This window comes from Bos indicus x Bos taurus, chromosome 22 (assembly GCF_003369695.1).
Source record: "Bos indicus x Bos taurus breed Angus x Brahman F1 hybrid chromosome 22, Bos_hybrid_MaternalHap_v2.0, whole genome shotgun sequence".
NCBI lineage: Eukaryota > Metazoa > Chordata > Mammalia > Artiodactyla > Bovidae > Bos > Bos indicus x Bos taurus.
Window position 1 is genome coordinate 44,431,233 of NC_040097.1, and position 15,402 is coordinate 44,446,634.

The 15,402-nt window shown below is 42.5% G+C and overlaps 2 protein-coding genes across 7 annotated transcripts in view; both read left to right on the top strand.

The window, feature by feature from the left end:
- The first annotated feature begins 1,270 nt into the window (after positions 1–1,270).
- On the top strand, positions 1,271–13,709 carry LOC113880941 (zinc finger protein with KRAB and SCAN domains 7-like). Of its 5 annotated transcripts, none has more exons than XM_027523635.1 (3): positions 1,315–1,387; positions 1,590–1,625; positions 10,466–13,709. In XM_027523635.1, the coding sequence occupies exon 3, from the start codon at positions 10,477–10,479 to the stop codon at positions 11,914–11,916; it is 1,440 nt and encodes a 479-aa protein (XP_027379436.1). In that variant the 5' UTR covers positions 1,315–1,387; positions 1,590–1,625; positions 10,466–10,476; the 3' UTR covers positions 11,917–13,709. The 5 variants fall into 5 exon arrangements, with proteins under 5 accessions (XP_027379434.1, XP_027379437.1, XP_027379436.1 ...); XM_027523634.1 differs by having other exon boundaries at positions 1,336–1,387; positions 10,463–13,709; XM_027523633.1 differs by lacking the exon at positions 1,590–1,625 and having other exon boundaries at positions 1,271–1,387; positions 10,463–13,709.
- Positions 1,305–15,402, top strand: part of ZNF445 (zinc finger protein 445) — a 59,726-nt gene continuing 45,628 nt past the window's right edge. Inside the window, exon 1 of one of the 2 annotated variants that reach the window (XM_027523631.1) lies at positions 1,305–1,387. The gene's annotated coding sequence lies outside the window, so the exon portion shown is untranslated. Of the gene's footprint in view, positions 1,388–1,443; positions 1,626–15,402 lie in introns of those variants that run through there. The other variant, XM_027523630.1, reaches the window with a different exon arrangement.

A 15,402-nucleotide genomic window follows, 5' to 3' on the forward strand; every position in this document is an offset into this window, starting at 1 on the left:
AGGACGAGATGGTTGCCTGGCATCACCGACTCAATGGACATGAGTTTGAGCAAGCTCTGGGAGTTGGTGATGGACAGGGAAACCTAGCATGCTGCAGTCCATGGAGTCGCAAAGAGTTGGACATGATAGAGCAACTGAACTGAACTGATCATAGTCCAAGAAGCAAAGTGCAAACACAAGGTATTACAGTACACAACTGATGTTTTCACATTGAGACATTTTCACTATAGCTTTACTTTCCAAACTTTATTGTGCATTCCTATCAGTAAATTTAATGCCAACGACTGAAAAACAAGCCCTTTATAACTCTAAAAGCTACTTAGAGAAGTATCAGACTTTTCTTCTTGTTATCACTGGTGACTCAGATGGTAAAGCATCTGCCTTCAATGTGGGAGACCAGAGTTCAATCCCTGGGTCGGGAAGATCCCCTGGAGAAGGAAATGGCAAACCACCCCAGTATACTTGCCTGGAAAATTCCATGGACAGAGGAGCCTGGTAGGCTACAGTGCATGGGGTCGCAAAGAGTTGGACACGACTGAGTGACTTCACTTTCACTTTTACTCTTCCCAGACTCCATCAGTTTCTGGGTAATAGAGGGAAGCCAGAAATGACAGGGAATTAGGACGACAGGGGAACAGGCTCAACACATTTCAGGTGAGCAGCCGTTGGGGACAACCTTGGTCCAGACACTAATAGAAAAGACAGAGAAAACAATACTTCTCCCACCTCCTGGGAGAGTCAACCTGGCCCTCCAGAAAGCCTCTTCTGAGGAATTAGGAAACATCCACTCACTACGAAGTTCTACATGCTTACTCTGTAGATACATCAGTGTATGGAACACTGGTGTTATTGGAGCACAGTGTAATCTGCTAGATCGTCTCAGGAAAGACTAGGTTTAATCGTGGCAAACCTCCAATAACAGATGGAGACATCGTGGAGGCCTCATATGTAAAGAGAATTTACAAGCTCCTTGGAGTATCAGGGCTCAGCTCCTTTTTGGTTCTCTCCCTACTGTCCAACTAGCAGTAAGGAATTTAAGTATACCCAGTCCTCAAAAGTGGGCAACCTTATGGATCTTCGTTGATGCGCGAGGGCTTTCTCTAGTTGTGGTGGGAAGGCGTTTCACTGTGGGAGGAACAGAAGGCAGGCGTCCAGTGGGTTAGGTGGGGGGTGTGGGGACAAGCCTCTGGGCTGAGCTCAAGAGGCCTCCCAGCAGGGCACTGGGGCCCGGGAGAAGCCGAGAAGTTGGCCCTCCCAACTTCCTAGAGAGGCCTGGAGCGGCGATGCGCATGCGCGATACGGAGCGGCGGAGAGCCGGGCTGGAAGAGTGTGGAGTGGGGCGGGTCGAGCAGTCAGGGCACTGAGAGTTCTGCGGCCTCTGGAGTTGGTGAGCCGGGCGACGGTGGAGGGGTGGGGGCTACTGTGCGGGTGCGGAGTTCCCTGGGGAGTGGCGGGTAAGGATCGGCCTGGACGCTGCGCCCTGGCAAGGATCTGGCTTTGGAGATCAACCAGCCCGGGTCCTTCGCTGCTCCGGGCGTCCGGGGCGCGAATTTGAAGTAATGGTTTCTGAATTTTATCTCCTCTGCCAGTTATGCAAACAAAGCATATTCATCACAGATAATTAGGTGAGTCGGGTGACCGTAAGAAAAGGAAGAGTAATCACAACCCGTTAATTAAAGAGTCTTCCTGACTCTTTAAAATTTGTGCATGATTTCGCAAACTCTTATACGAGTATATATTTTTTATTAGAAAACAGGCACTATTGTTTTAATTTTTTTGGTATTATAGCAAAACAGTTGTAATAAATTTTCATGTGTCATGGTAAATGTTGCCATTTTAACCATTTGAAGTGTATAATTCAGTGGTATTAAGTACATTCCCATACTATTGCTTTCTGAGAATGATGTCTTCAATTTCTGGAATGCATTTAATATATTGGTTAAAATTGTTGCCAGTATTATGACGCCACTGAGTCACATATGTGCAGCTATAATTAAACATTTTGTTTGCAGTTTCCTATAGTAGATATTGCATGAAGCTGTAAATTGAGCAAGTGACATTTGTGCAGAAAAATACCAAAAGCTTCATTAGGGTGATTATGTCTGTTTTCAAAATAAAGAGAGTAGTATGGAGCAGCCTGGTAGGCTGCAATTCATGGGGTCGCTAAGAGTCGGACACGACTGAGCGACTTCACTTTCGCTTTTCACTTTTCATGCATTGGAGAAGGAAATGGCAACCCACTCCAGTGTTCTTGCCTGGAGAATCCCAGGGACGGGGGAGCCTGGTGGGCTGCCGTCTATAGGGTCGCACAGAGTCGGACACGACGGAAGTGACTTAGCATAGCATGTATAAAATGCAGTTTTTAAACACAAGTAACAGCACTAACCTGCTGCTGCTGCTAAGTCGCGTCAGTCGTGTCCGACTCTGTGCGACCCCATAGACGGCAGCCCACCAGGCTCCCCCGTCCCTGGGATTCTCCAGACAAGAACACTGGAGTGGGTTGCCATTTCCTTCTCCAAAGCACTAACCTAAAACCACTCTAATGTCTTCTGACTTACATAGACTTAAGAAATAAGAAAATGTTCTCCTTACTAAGTTAAGAGTAGTGGCAAGGAAAAGAACACTGTTTTTTTTTGTTTGGACTTTTGTTATGAACTGGAGTTCTTGGTCTCCTTGATAAAAGTTGAAATTCAGTCAAGGCTTTACTGGAATTTATGCGGCAGCAGGAGGGAGTGAAAACAAGTTAACAGGTTCCTTTGTTTCCTAGCGGGTGAGGGTGGTTCCTCACACAGAATGAGGGTAGAAGTGCTTCCAGAGATCTGGCTGGAGGGGTGACTTAGGTGGTCTATCCACCTTCTAGGTGATGCTGTGTGCAGGGGTGCTTGAGCAATACTTTGCTTTTGCTCCCAGCCCCTCAGAAGTGGCAGTTGGGTTTTTGGTCTTTTTGTAGCTTATCCTTCATAATATGCTCCAACTGCAAATGTGCGCAGTTATTTTTAGACCCTTAGAGTTTCTTTGTATTTCGTTGCTGGAGGAAACGTTTGTTCAGGTGCAAGCGCTGCAACAAAGGGTCCCGAGTCCCAGCCTGCTTCAGTTCCAAACTAAAAACTCCTAAATGTTAGGTCTCTTATTTTGCAAGTAAGTAATTTGCTCAAGGATTTCAGGGAATTTCCCTTTGTTACACACATAAATATCTGTGTGCACATTCAGGAACTGACAAATGAGACTGCTTTGACATGTGTTTCTTAATGCTGAAGAAAGGCAGACAGCTTTTGGTTCAAAAAGTAAGCCAAAAAGACTGTGGGACTGTTTTGAAGATAAATCTCTATGTGTACTTACAAGTAAGGGAAACTGACAAAAACTGAAAAATGGTACCTGCTACAGTTCTGTGACTCCTGGTATCCAGGAATGTTAGTATTGTGAGCATTCTGTGATGTCATACTCCAGAGCAAAAATACAGAAGATGTAATAAAATATAACTCATTACTTTATAATCTTCAGTGTTTTTAATATTAGAAACAGTCTGAAAAAGGTCCCTCAAATGAGTCATTATGTGCTCTAGATTGAATTTTTTTTTTTTTTTTTGGTCCCTGTGTGCAGCTAGCAGGTTCTTAGTTCCCCAACCAGGGATCGAAACTGTGCTTTCAGGAGTGAAACTGCCGAATCCTAACCACTGAACCACCAAGGAGTTCCCTAGATGGAATTTTTGAGCTTATACTTTCCCTTGCCTGATTTTAGGCCTCTTAGCCTTCTTCCTTGTTTTATTTTGCTACATAGCACCTGACACTGTCTTTATCTTATTGTCTGTCTTCTTATAAGCTCCTTAAGTTAGTGCATTTTGTCTGCTTTATTCACTGCAGAGACCATGGTGTCTAAGAATGTAGTAGGTGCTCAGTACATATTTGTGTGGGGTGTGTGTGTGTGTGTGTGTGTGTGTGCGTGCATGCGTGCATGCTCAGTCATGTCCTACTCTAGCCTGCCAGGCTCCTCTGTCCATGGAATTTTCCAGGTAAGAATACTGGCATAGGTTGCCATTTCCTCCTCCAGGGGATCTTCCCGACCCAGGGATCACCCACATCTACTGCATTGGTAGGTGGATTCTTTACCACTGTGCCACCTGGGTAGCCCCTATTCAACACCCTTACTGCCAAGTTAATCCTTAGTATATAGACATTACTATTTCTAGATAGAAATAAACACAGTAACAACTCAAACTTCAGTTTGAAAACCTTTTTATTTTGAATGATTGTAGACTCACAGAGACTGTCAGAATTTTGTAGACTTCCCTTGTATCTTTACCTGGTATACCTAAAGGCAATGTCATGCATAACCATTGGACAGTCATCAAATTTGAGACATTTCCAGTGGTGGCAGTACTAGTAATTAAACTACTGATTTATCTAGAGCTCCTGACTGGCTAGCGAATGTTCTTTTCCTGTTTGAGAATCCAGTCTAGAATCCCTCATTGCATTTAATTGTTATGTCTCCTCACTCCCTTTCAGTCTGTGACAGCTCCGCAGTTTTACTTGACACTTTTAAAGTATTTTATATTTGTAATTTTAGACTGACCCTCTCGATTTGGTTTTGTCAGATGTTCTCCTGCTTAGACTGAGGTTGATGTTCGTATGTCTTCTTCCTGGTGATATTACTCTTGATCCAGTATTTCTGCCAAGGATTAATGATTGTAAAGTTACTGTCTGTCCTTTGTAATTAGCAATTATTTTGAGGTAGATACTTTGAGACTTTGCATAGAAATATGCTTTTCCTACTAGTTAACATTTCTTGGTGAATCTTGCCTACAGTAGTTGTTATTGTGATGTTCTCCTAGGAGCTTTTCATTTTTTGTGTTTTTTGACTACATTTATTAACTGGAATCCTTTGTGAGGAAGAGTTGTGCCTTCTCTCCCACTTGTTTATTTACGTAATTATATCAATTACATCAGTGTGTGATGTTGGGTGTTTATTTGGGGAGTGTAGTGAGGTGTGTTGTTATTTATTTTGTGGCATAAATTATTCTAGCTTTAGCTGTTGGGTGTCTTTCAAGTTGGCTCCTGTTTCACCTTACATGTTCCCATCCTTTTTTGTGTCTTTCTCTGATTTTCAGGCACCACAAGATACTCATCTTGTATTTTCACCTCTCCAGCCCTGGAATCAATCATTTCTGCAAGGATTCTTGGTTTCACTTTTTTGTAGAAGTGGTATTGAGAAATCAAATTTTGGGCACTAGATTGAGTTCATTTATAAATTGGTATAACTAAAATTTTAACATTTAAATGTGTACTAGAAGCAGTCTAGCTTTAGTTTCTAATTGTCTTAGAAACTAGTTTGCATATTATCAGTGTATAAAATAAACCTTATGTACCTTCTCATTGGGGGCTTCCCTGGTGGCTCAGTTGGTAAAGAATCTGCCTGTAATGCAGGAGACCTGAGTTTGATCCTTGGGTTGGGAAGAGCCCCTGGAGAAGGGAATGGCAACCCATTCCAGTATTCTTGCCTGGAGAATGCCCATGGACAGAGGAACCTGGCAGGCTGCAGTCCATGGGATCGCGAAGAGTTGGACCTGACTGAGCGACTAAACAGCACACACCCTCTCACTAGCAGTAAAAACACAAGAGTAAGAGACTATTTATTTAAGAGGATTTTAAAAGGAAGTCAGAATTACTTTGTATGAAAGCAAAATGACAGAAAGAAGAAAATATTCCTAAAAACTGCCCAGGAATTTCCCTGGTTCTTTTCCAGGCCATTTTCATTTAGGAATGAAACTGAGTGAAGGGATGAAGCTGGGGAGAAGAGGCCTGATCCATCTCAGGTTGCCCCCGAGTCTGGGGGCTCACATTTATGGTGTCGTCTTAACAAGTTGATGTTTTCTTCTGTCCTCAAAAACTGATTGGGATCTGGGAGGAACCCAGAGGCATTAGAATACCTGAATTTAATTGGGCAGTTTCAGCTCACTGGCCTCCATCTTTATTTACTGTGCTGTGAGGCTTTCATTCAGACTTTGAAAGGCCCAGGAGGTCATTAGCTTTTTTTTTTTTTTTTTAATGCTGCTTCAGTACATTGGCTTTACTGCATCAGAGCAAGTGGACCCAAGTTGGTTCGGTAGCAATGTCTGTTTTTTTTCTGTCTGTCTGGTACACAGGCCCCTTTCTTTTGATTATAACTCCTTAACTTGGGGAGAACTACTGTCCCCACTCTCAGTCCATGTGCTCCTGAGGTTTTGATGCATTCAGTTCCCCTTCCAGGATATTCCAGTGGCAGATAGTGACTCAGATGTGACCCATCAGAGCATTTTATCACCTCGTCACAGTGATTGGTTCACAAAGAGATGTGTTAGCCAGACCAGGCTTAACTCTGGGACTTTGATAAATAGAAATTTAAAGAAAGCTCTTTCTCAAAGTCTTAATCTGGTTGGGCTGCTGTAACAGAATGCCATAGACTGGATGCCTTATGAACAATGGAAATTTATTTCTCATAGTTCTAGAGACTGGAAAGTCCACTCTCAAGGTGCTGGCAGATTAGGTATCCAGTGAGAACCTGCTTCCTGGTTCATAGATGGCCTTCTTGCTTTGTCCTCTCATGGCAGAAGTGGTCATTAGCTTTTATCCACATTCATGGTTGCAGAGATTGGGCTCAAAGAACTGTATTCTTTTGCCATATTCACGGGCAGTTGCCGTCATTTTTCTGCTGTCCTTCACATCATCTCTTTACAAATACTTCATTGACCTCCTTGGACATTTCTGTAGCAGCTGCTTCACAACAGGTCGACTTGGAGGCTTACGTTTGGTGCTTATTTCACTCAGATATGTCAGTGCTCTATATTTCCTGCTGGTACGTTTCTTCATAATACTTTTCTCTGGTCTCCAGTTCATTGTCTTCAGTCTTACTCCTGTATTTCTCTTCACCTGAGCATCTTTCTCTTCCCCAGTCTGTTGTGCAAATTTGTCTGGCAAAGGCCCTGCCTTTTTCTTTCACAGCAAAGCTTCATTTCTCTGCCAAAACTTCAACTTCCTCATCATACGTAATCCTAAAGTAGTTCTTCACTTGACTCTCCATGACCCTGTAACAATACTGCGTTTTCTTTAATCTGGGTGGTGACAAGCATTCCGGTGTGAGCTTTCTTCCCATTTCAGTTAACAGTCATCTCTTATCAGTCCTCCCAGCACTCACTGAGTCCAGGAGACATTGACTAGGTATTGGTTTGTAGCAAATGTAGGAGATGATGGTCTCTGTTTTAATCATGGATGAGGATAGTGATTTTTTTAAAAATTTGCTTTAAAGTGGTGGGAGTTGAAGAGTTCCATGTTCTCAGGGGAAGCTAGCTGTCATGTATGATTTGTTACACAGAGTAGTGGGGCTAATTTGCAACAGGTGCCAAAGCCTACTGTCCATATTATTTTTATATATGGACTGAGGTAGAGGTGTAACCTCATTTTTTTGTATGTGTATATCCAGTTGTTCCAGCACCGTTTGTTGAAAAGTGTCTTCTTTCCCCTTTGAGTGCTCTTGGGACTTCCATAAAAAATAAGTTGATGGGCATTTTGCTGGTGGTCCAATGTCTGGGACTCCATGCCCCCAGTACAGGGGGCCCGGGTTTGATCCCTAGTCAGGGAACTGGGTCCTACACACTGCAACTAAGACCCACTGCAGCCAAATAAAATACATACATAAATCTAAAATATATTTAAAAAGTAAGTTGACCTTAGGAGACTTCCCTAATGGTCTAGTGGTTAAGACTCTGTCCTTCCAATGCAGAGGACACAGGTTCAATCCCTGTTGGGGAACTAAGATTCCACATGCTACGCAGTGCAGCTGGAAAAAAAAAAAAAGTTAACTGTAGATGTTTACTTCTGGACTCTTACCTATTTCACTGATCTGTGTGTGTATTACACAGTCCTGATCAGTGCTGTTTTGTCAAATAAGTTTTGAAATTGTGAAGTGTGAGTTCTTCAACTTAATTTTATTTTTCAAGGTTTTTTTTTTTTTTTCATTTTGTTGGAATCCTTGAATTTCCAGTGAATTTTCCAGATGGTCAGGCCCCAGGTGAGCTTCCTGGGTTCCAAGTCTGTGGCCCAGGAATGGCAGGACCTCATCTCCAGGGCTCTGGCCCATTCAGAGGCTGCTCCTGTGACTTCTCTTCCTAACTGCCTCCCCTGGACTTGGTCCCATCCACTGAGTTCATGGACTGTTATCTTACCCTGAACGTGTCCTTTTATTAATGTGTCCTCCCAGCTTCTTTCTGTACCCCCACCCCTTTGGCCCCAGGGTCTCAACCCTGTCTTGGTACCCTTGTTGACTCTGCCCCTTAGGCTGTGAAAGTCCCTGAGCTGCAAATGTCCCTGAGCAGTAGAAGCTTGTCATTCCAGGAGGCTGCAGAGTTGGAGTTTCTGTCTGTGAACTATACTCTAAAGAACTGGAAAGGTACAGCCCTCAGCCAGAGAGCCCTGTACTGGAACATCATGCTGGAAAATTGCTGCAGCCTGGCCCCATTGGGTAATGACTCTGCTCCCTAGTAACTTAGAGTCTGCCTTCTTTACATTTTCTTTGCTATGTTCTTATTCTTTTAATTATGAAAATATAAAGAGAATGGAGAGAATAGTATAATAAATCTCTCTACATCATCACTCACTTTGATAGTCATTAACATTCTCTGTGACTTCCCTGGTGGCTCAGACGGTTCTCTGTACTTCCTTATTAATTGAAGTGAGCTGGTTTAGTTAAGAGTTTGTAGTTGGAAGGAATAGAGAGCCATTCAGTTACTATAAGTCATGAGCTAAGTTACTTAGAGTAAGATTGAAGGATTGGAAACCCTGAACAGACTCACCAGCTAGACCAGGCTTTGGGAAACAAAGCTTTGTGAGCCTCAGCAGCAGAAAAGTGACAGTGAAAGTCACTCAATCGTGTCCAACTCTTTGTGACCCCATGGACTATATAGTCCATGGAATTCTGTAGGCCAGAATACTGGAGTGGGTAGCTTTTCCCTGCGCCAAGGGATCTTTCCAACCCAGCAGCAGAAGTGAAAGGATTTTTACGGCAGTGTTGTAAGACAGCTGTGTCCTGTGTATCTGTTTTTCTATTCCCACTGATGGCCATTCTCTTTACTCTGAATCTTTTGTCCCCCTTCAAGCTCTTTCTTAATTAGACTTCCTATTTCCTCATATGTTCTGTTTGCTGTGGTTCCTGATGGATTTCTTCTCTCCATGCATCATTTCAACTTGAGCTACTACTTGTAATTTCCTTCATTTTGTCCTACTTTCAGTTCAGAATTTATGTAGAAAGGGATTCCATTGGTGGTTCAGCCATTAAGTATCATATTTCTTTGGGCAGAACTTTGTTCCAGGTCACCCAGAGCTGATGACTACTCTATAAGCCGCACTTGGGTCTGGTGCTTGGCCGTGATCCAGTCACCTAGTCCTGGTCCTTGTCCATCCTGGGATGATCCAGGTTGCTTTGCACAAAACATCGTTTTCTCAGCTTCCCCTTCAGAAAGACTAGGGCAGGGCTGCTTCCTGAAAGGGGCTGTTGTCAGAGGAGTTTCTGGGGTTGACCGGTCTAGGACAGTAGCCTACTCTGGAGAGGGTGGGCTTAGAATTAAAGGGCCAGATACCTTTCATTTTCCATATGCTGAGATGGTATGATAGCTTGTGGTCTGGTTAAGATGTGATTGAAAGGAACCAATATTTTTGTGTTTACCTATGACCATGGATGCTCTGCCTTTCCCAGCTTTTATATTTAATTCCAGAATTTAAAAGCAAATACTCAGCTCTTCAGTCTTATTATGTTTACAGGTTATCAAGCTACAAAACATGTACTTGGATTTGTATTTCAAATTATTGCCTTTGTTAATTTTCATAGAAGTGCCTACTGGCACCTCCTAGTCCAATGCTCCAGAGACTAGGATGTTGCCAATTTTAGAGCTCTACTCTCTCTTTCAGTACATTTTCCCAGCCTTTTTGAACCCATAGCTTCTCCAAATATCATTACTATTCTTTCATACCAGAATCACTCCTTTTTGTGCACTTTTTCCTGATCACGCCCTCGTAATACACATTTCCCTTCAACTCTCATGTTTGCCTACATGTTTCTCATATTTAGTTTAAAGTATTTGCCATCACTCTCCTTGACATCTTTGCTGTGAACTGTAGAGCTGTACAGTGTCATGGTTGGAGTGAATCCGAGAGTTCATCATTTTACTAAGGAGACACCACATCTAAGTGACTTCTGGGAGATCACACTGTGCTTTACAGTTTGGTCTCTTGCCTTTCAATTGGCCTGCTCACCTGGCTGTGCTGGCTCCACATCCCTCTGTCCTGATAGCTCTGCTTTTTCCCTCCTGTTCTCAATGTGTCTCCTTATTCCTTATCCTCAATGTGGATTTTTTTTTAAGCTACATAGACTCCTGACAGTTCATTTCCTCAATAGGACAAGAAGTGAGTGAAAGTTGTTTTCTTCTGTCTTTTGGCAGCAGGTGAAAACAGGATGGCAAGTTCACAGTTGTCTCCGAAGCAGGACATTTCTGAAGAGTCAAAGTCAGCTGACAGGACCTCAGGCATACTCTGTGGACTGATTCTTAGAGGACCAGAAGCTGGGGCTTCCTGTGAAGAAGCTTTAGAGAAACTAAAAGTTCAACCCTCAGATGAAGAAGGAACCAGACGGGAAAGTGATTTCTTAGAGATAACACAGGAGGATAAAAAGAAATCTACAAAGGATCGATGTGATGAGTATAAGGAACTTGGGGGACATCCAGATCTGTCCTCCACTCTCTCAAAACATCAGGGAGTTCTGAAGGGACAGAAATTATATCGATGTGATGAATGTGGCAAAGTTTTTAATTGGAGTTCACACCTCATTGGACATCAGAGAATCCACACTGGAGAGAAACCATATGAGTGTACTGAGTGTGGCAAGACCTTCAGGCAGACTTCTCAGCTCGTTGTCCACCTCAGAATCCATACAGGGGAAAAACCTTATGAATGCAGTGATTGTGGAAAGACCTATCGCCACAGCTCCCATCTCATTCAACACCAGAGACTTCATACTGGGGAGAAACCATATAAATGTAATGAATGCGGAAAAGCTTTCAACGAAAGTTCCAAACTCTTTGACCACCAGAGAACTCATACTGGGGAGAAACCATATGGATGCAATGAGTGTGGAGCACTCTTTAGTCGGAGTAAAAGCCTTATCCGCCATCAGGTACTTCACACTGGTAAGAAACCTTACAAGTGTGAGGAGTGTGGGAAAGCTTTCTGTTCTAACAGAAATCTTATTGACCATCAGAGAATCCACACTGGGGAGAAGCCTTATGAGTGTAATGAATGTGGCAAGGCCTTCAGTCGGAGTAAATGTCTTACTCGACATCAGAGTCTCCACACCGGGAAAAAACCATACAAGTGTAGCAAATGTGTGAAAGCCTTCAATCAGATCTCTCAACTTGCTGACCATGAGCGAATTCATACTGGAGAAAAACCTTTTGAATGTAATGAGTGTGGTAAGGCATTCAGTCTGAGTAAATGTCTCACTCGACATCAGCGACTTCACACTGGTGAAAAGCCCTATAAATGCAATGATTGTGGAAAATCCTTCAATCAAAACTCGTACCTCATTATTCATCAGCGAATTCACACTGGTGAGAAACCTTATGAATGTAATAAATGTGGAAAGGTCTTCACTCATAATTCTAGCCTTATGGTACATCAGAGAACCCATACTGGGGAGAAGCCTTATAAATGTAAAGATTGTGAGAAAGCCTTTCGTGATAGCTCACAACTCACCGTGCACCAAAGAGTTCATACTGGAGAGAAACCCTATGAATGTATTGAGTGTGGCAAAACCTTTAGTCAGCGTTCTACTTTCAATCACCACCAGCGAACTCACACTAGAGAGAAGCACTCAGGTCTGGCTCGGTCTGTTTGTTAAGACACGATTCTCTAAGACAGCAAGAAACTTTAGGTTAAGGTTTCTGTATAAGTATGTTCATCCTGATCTCTACTTGGAACCACCTGTTCCATGTGTACCATCCCAGGACTTTCCTCGTGGTCCAGTAGTTAAGGCTCTGAGCTCCCAAAATGGGGGGCATGAGTTTTGATTCCTGGTTTGGGAATGACGATTCCACATGCCACACAGCATGGCTAACATAAAGAAAAAAAATTAGAAAAAAAAATATGGACCATCTCCAAATGCTCGCTGCTGGTCACAAAGGTGGGAGAGTTGGAGTAACAGTGGAATCTTCCTCCTCCTCTTGGGGAAATAAGGACTACATGTTTCATGTGCTTATAGGTTTCCTTCTTCTTTTTTTGGCTGCATGAGGCAGCTTGCAGGATCTTGGTTCCCCAACCAGGGATAGAACCTGTGCCCTCAGAAATGAAGGCACGAAGTCCTGGACTGCTTGAACCACTGGACCTCCTCCATTTTACCGTTTATATAAAGTCATCCTCTAAGACTGAGTCATTCTTCCTACCTCTTGAGTGTGGCCCTTTTAAAGCTTGGTTTAATCTAGACCCTCACCACTTGTGTTCTCTAGGAAGAAAAGCTTTTCTTCCGGTTTGCCAGTCTGTGTCCCTTGAACCTTTAAGATCCAGGACTTTATTTTTTTTTAAGTGTTTTACTTTGGAAACTCCCAGGTTCCAGGGGAGACCCCATATGAACACACAGGTCCAGCCCTCAACTCTAATTTAAATGTGGCTGGTCATATCTTATGTAGAAACTCTTGTCTGTTGAATATTTTAGTTTATTATCTTCTGGTTCTGCTCATACCCTACCACACTGAGTCTCTGGGGGACAGATCCAGCACTGCTCATAACTCTGTGAGCTGACCACCAGCAGCACCAGAAATGAATGTCCTCGCTTCCTAGGAAAGCACTCAGGCTCTTGGTTGGAGAAAAAGGAGCTACATTTGAACGCTACACCTCAATTTCTATTGGCTATTGCTAGTATTTTAAAAGTTAACTGATTTTTAAAAAATTTTACCTGGATCCAGTTACCTCGTTTAATTAATTTTGGTCTGAAGAATTTTTTAGTTTCATTTCCTAGCTTTTCTAGATATACAATAAAACAGTAACGATTAGTGTTCTCTTAATTTCCAATCTGTATGCCACTTATGTCAAACATCAGCATTAAAAAAAAAGTTGAACAGTGAATAACAGGCATATTCCATGTCTTGTTTCTAATTTTCAGAAAGGTTTTTAAGCATGTCACAGTTGTACCTGTGGTTCACCCTCATTGTTTCTGATAAGTACTGTGTTAAGGAAGTTTTCTTCTATTCCTGTTTTTAGAAGCAGCAATATGTTATAGTGGTAAAGAGCACAGATTTTGTGCCTGGAAACCTAGGTTCAAATCCTGCCTCCATCACTTTCCTTAGGTGTGTAATCTTGGACAAGCCACTGGGCCACCACTCCATCATGAGTGCCCTTCCTTTTGTCTTTCATGTGTAAAATGGAGCTACCTCATAGGGCCTTGAGGATAAAATTCATTTATAAGTATAAGGAACTTGAAACAGTACTTGACATGTAGTGTACACATACTGTAGGAAGTTATCATACTAAAGTTTTTATTATGAACGGATGCTAAGTTCTATCAAAAACTTTAAAAATCTGTTGGTAAAATTTCATGGGTCTTATGCTTTACTCTTTTTGTATCAATTTTGTTGGCAGGTTTCCAAATAATTGAAATTTTCTTGTGTTCCTGGAATAAAATCTGTTTTTTCATGGTGATTGTATCTTATTTTTGAAGTACAGAACTAGATTCAGTTTGCTTAGCAAAATTAATTTGGGAGTTTTGTTTCTCTTTTGTTACCTGGAAGAGTTTGCATAGTAAGGGAGATATTCTTTGCAGAGTACAGATAACTGGGCCTGATCCCTTTTTGGGAGGAAGGGGATTGGGAGGGACATACCTTGAGCAGCTGTCTTAGTTGGAATTGCTGTAACAAAATGCCGTAGAGTGGTGGCTTACCAAACATTTATTCCTCAGAGGCTGGGAAATCCAAGATCAAGTTGCCAGCATGGTTAGGTTCTGGTAAGAATCCTTTGAGTCCTGGCTGCAGCCAGCTGCTTCCTTGCTATATCCTCATATTGCAGAGAAAGAGAACAGCTGTCTCTTCCTCTTCTTTTTTTCTTTCAGTGTTTGTTTTTATTTATTTGCTTTCTCGGGTCTTAGTTGCGGCATGTGGGATCTTTGATCCTTGTTGTAGCGTGCGGGATCTTTAGTTGCAGCATGTGGGATATAGCTCCCTGACCCAGTATGGAACCCGGGCCCTCTGCATTGGGATCATATAGTCTTAGCTACTGGACAGCGAAGTCCTTTCCTCTTCTAATAAGAACTTCATTAACTCCATCATGAGTGCCCTACCCACATAAACTAACCTATTTTGAGTTACTTCCTCAAAGCCCAACTCTACATAGGATCACCCTTAGGTGGATTATGGTGATTAGGGCTTTAACACATGAATTTCAAAAACACAGACATTCAGTCCATACATTCTGCCTCTGGCTTCCCGAAATTCAGGTCCTTTTCATTTGCAAAATAAATTAATTCCATCCTAGCAGCCCCAAAGTCTTAATTCAGCATTAGCTTTAAAGTCTGAAGTCCACAAGTCTCATCTAAACATTATCTAAATCAGATAGGGGTCAAATTCAAGCTGAGGCAATTCTTCAGCTGTGAACCTGTAAAACCAGACAGGTTATATGCTTCCCAAATAAAGTTCTGAGTGTTTATAGGGTAGACATTTGATGTCAGTAAAACCCACAGTCCTTCCCTCCTGTGTTTCTCTCCTGTGTCTTTGTTACTATTCATACAGAACATTAACCTTCTGACATTTGGGGTCACCAAATGTGGGTAATTTTCCCCACACTAATTCTCTGGAACACCAGCTGGGTGTCCCACAATTTAGCCCAGTTCTGACACTCTGGAGACAGTGTCAAACTGCACAGTTTAAGGGATTGGTCTCACAAAATTTACACACACACACACCAACTTTAGATACTAGTTCCAAGCCCAGGTTATCACCTGCGCTATTGACTAACCAGCGTAGATCAGAGGTTCCAACAACCACCTCGGGTTTAATTTGCTAGAGTGGTTCACAGAACTCAGGAAAACAGTTTACTTATATTTTCTGATTTTTGTTTTTTCTTATAAAAGCGTATGAGGGTGGATACATAGAGTAAGATCTGAGAGGGTCCCAGCACAAGAGCTGCTGTCTCTATGGAGTCAGGATGTGTCACCCTCTGAGGAGCTCTCTGAACCTGGTATTATTGGGTTTTTATGCAGGCTTCATCATGCAGGCATCTCCATTATCAAGAGAACAGGGTGGGGGCAGAAGGAGCTGAAAATCTCAAGCTTTAACCATGGTTTTTTCTTTCCTGTGACCAGCCCTCATCCAGGAGCCTACACAGAGTTACTTTATTAGAA

What these genes read in the sequence shown, in the direction of transcription:
- LOC113880941 (XM_027523632.1), top strand. Translation starts at nt 8,331, where the DNA reads ATGTCCCTGAGCAGTAGAAGCTTGTCATTCCAGGAGGCTGCAGAGTTG. An exon ending in CTGCAGCCTGGCCCCATTGG is followed by an intron (nt 8,491 to 10,462) that starts GTAATGACTCTG and finishes GTCTTTTGGCAG; the next exon opens with CAGGTGAAAACAGGATGGCA.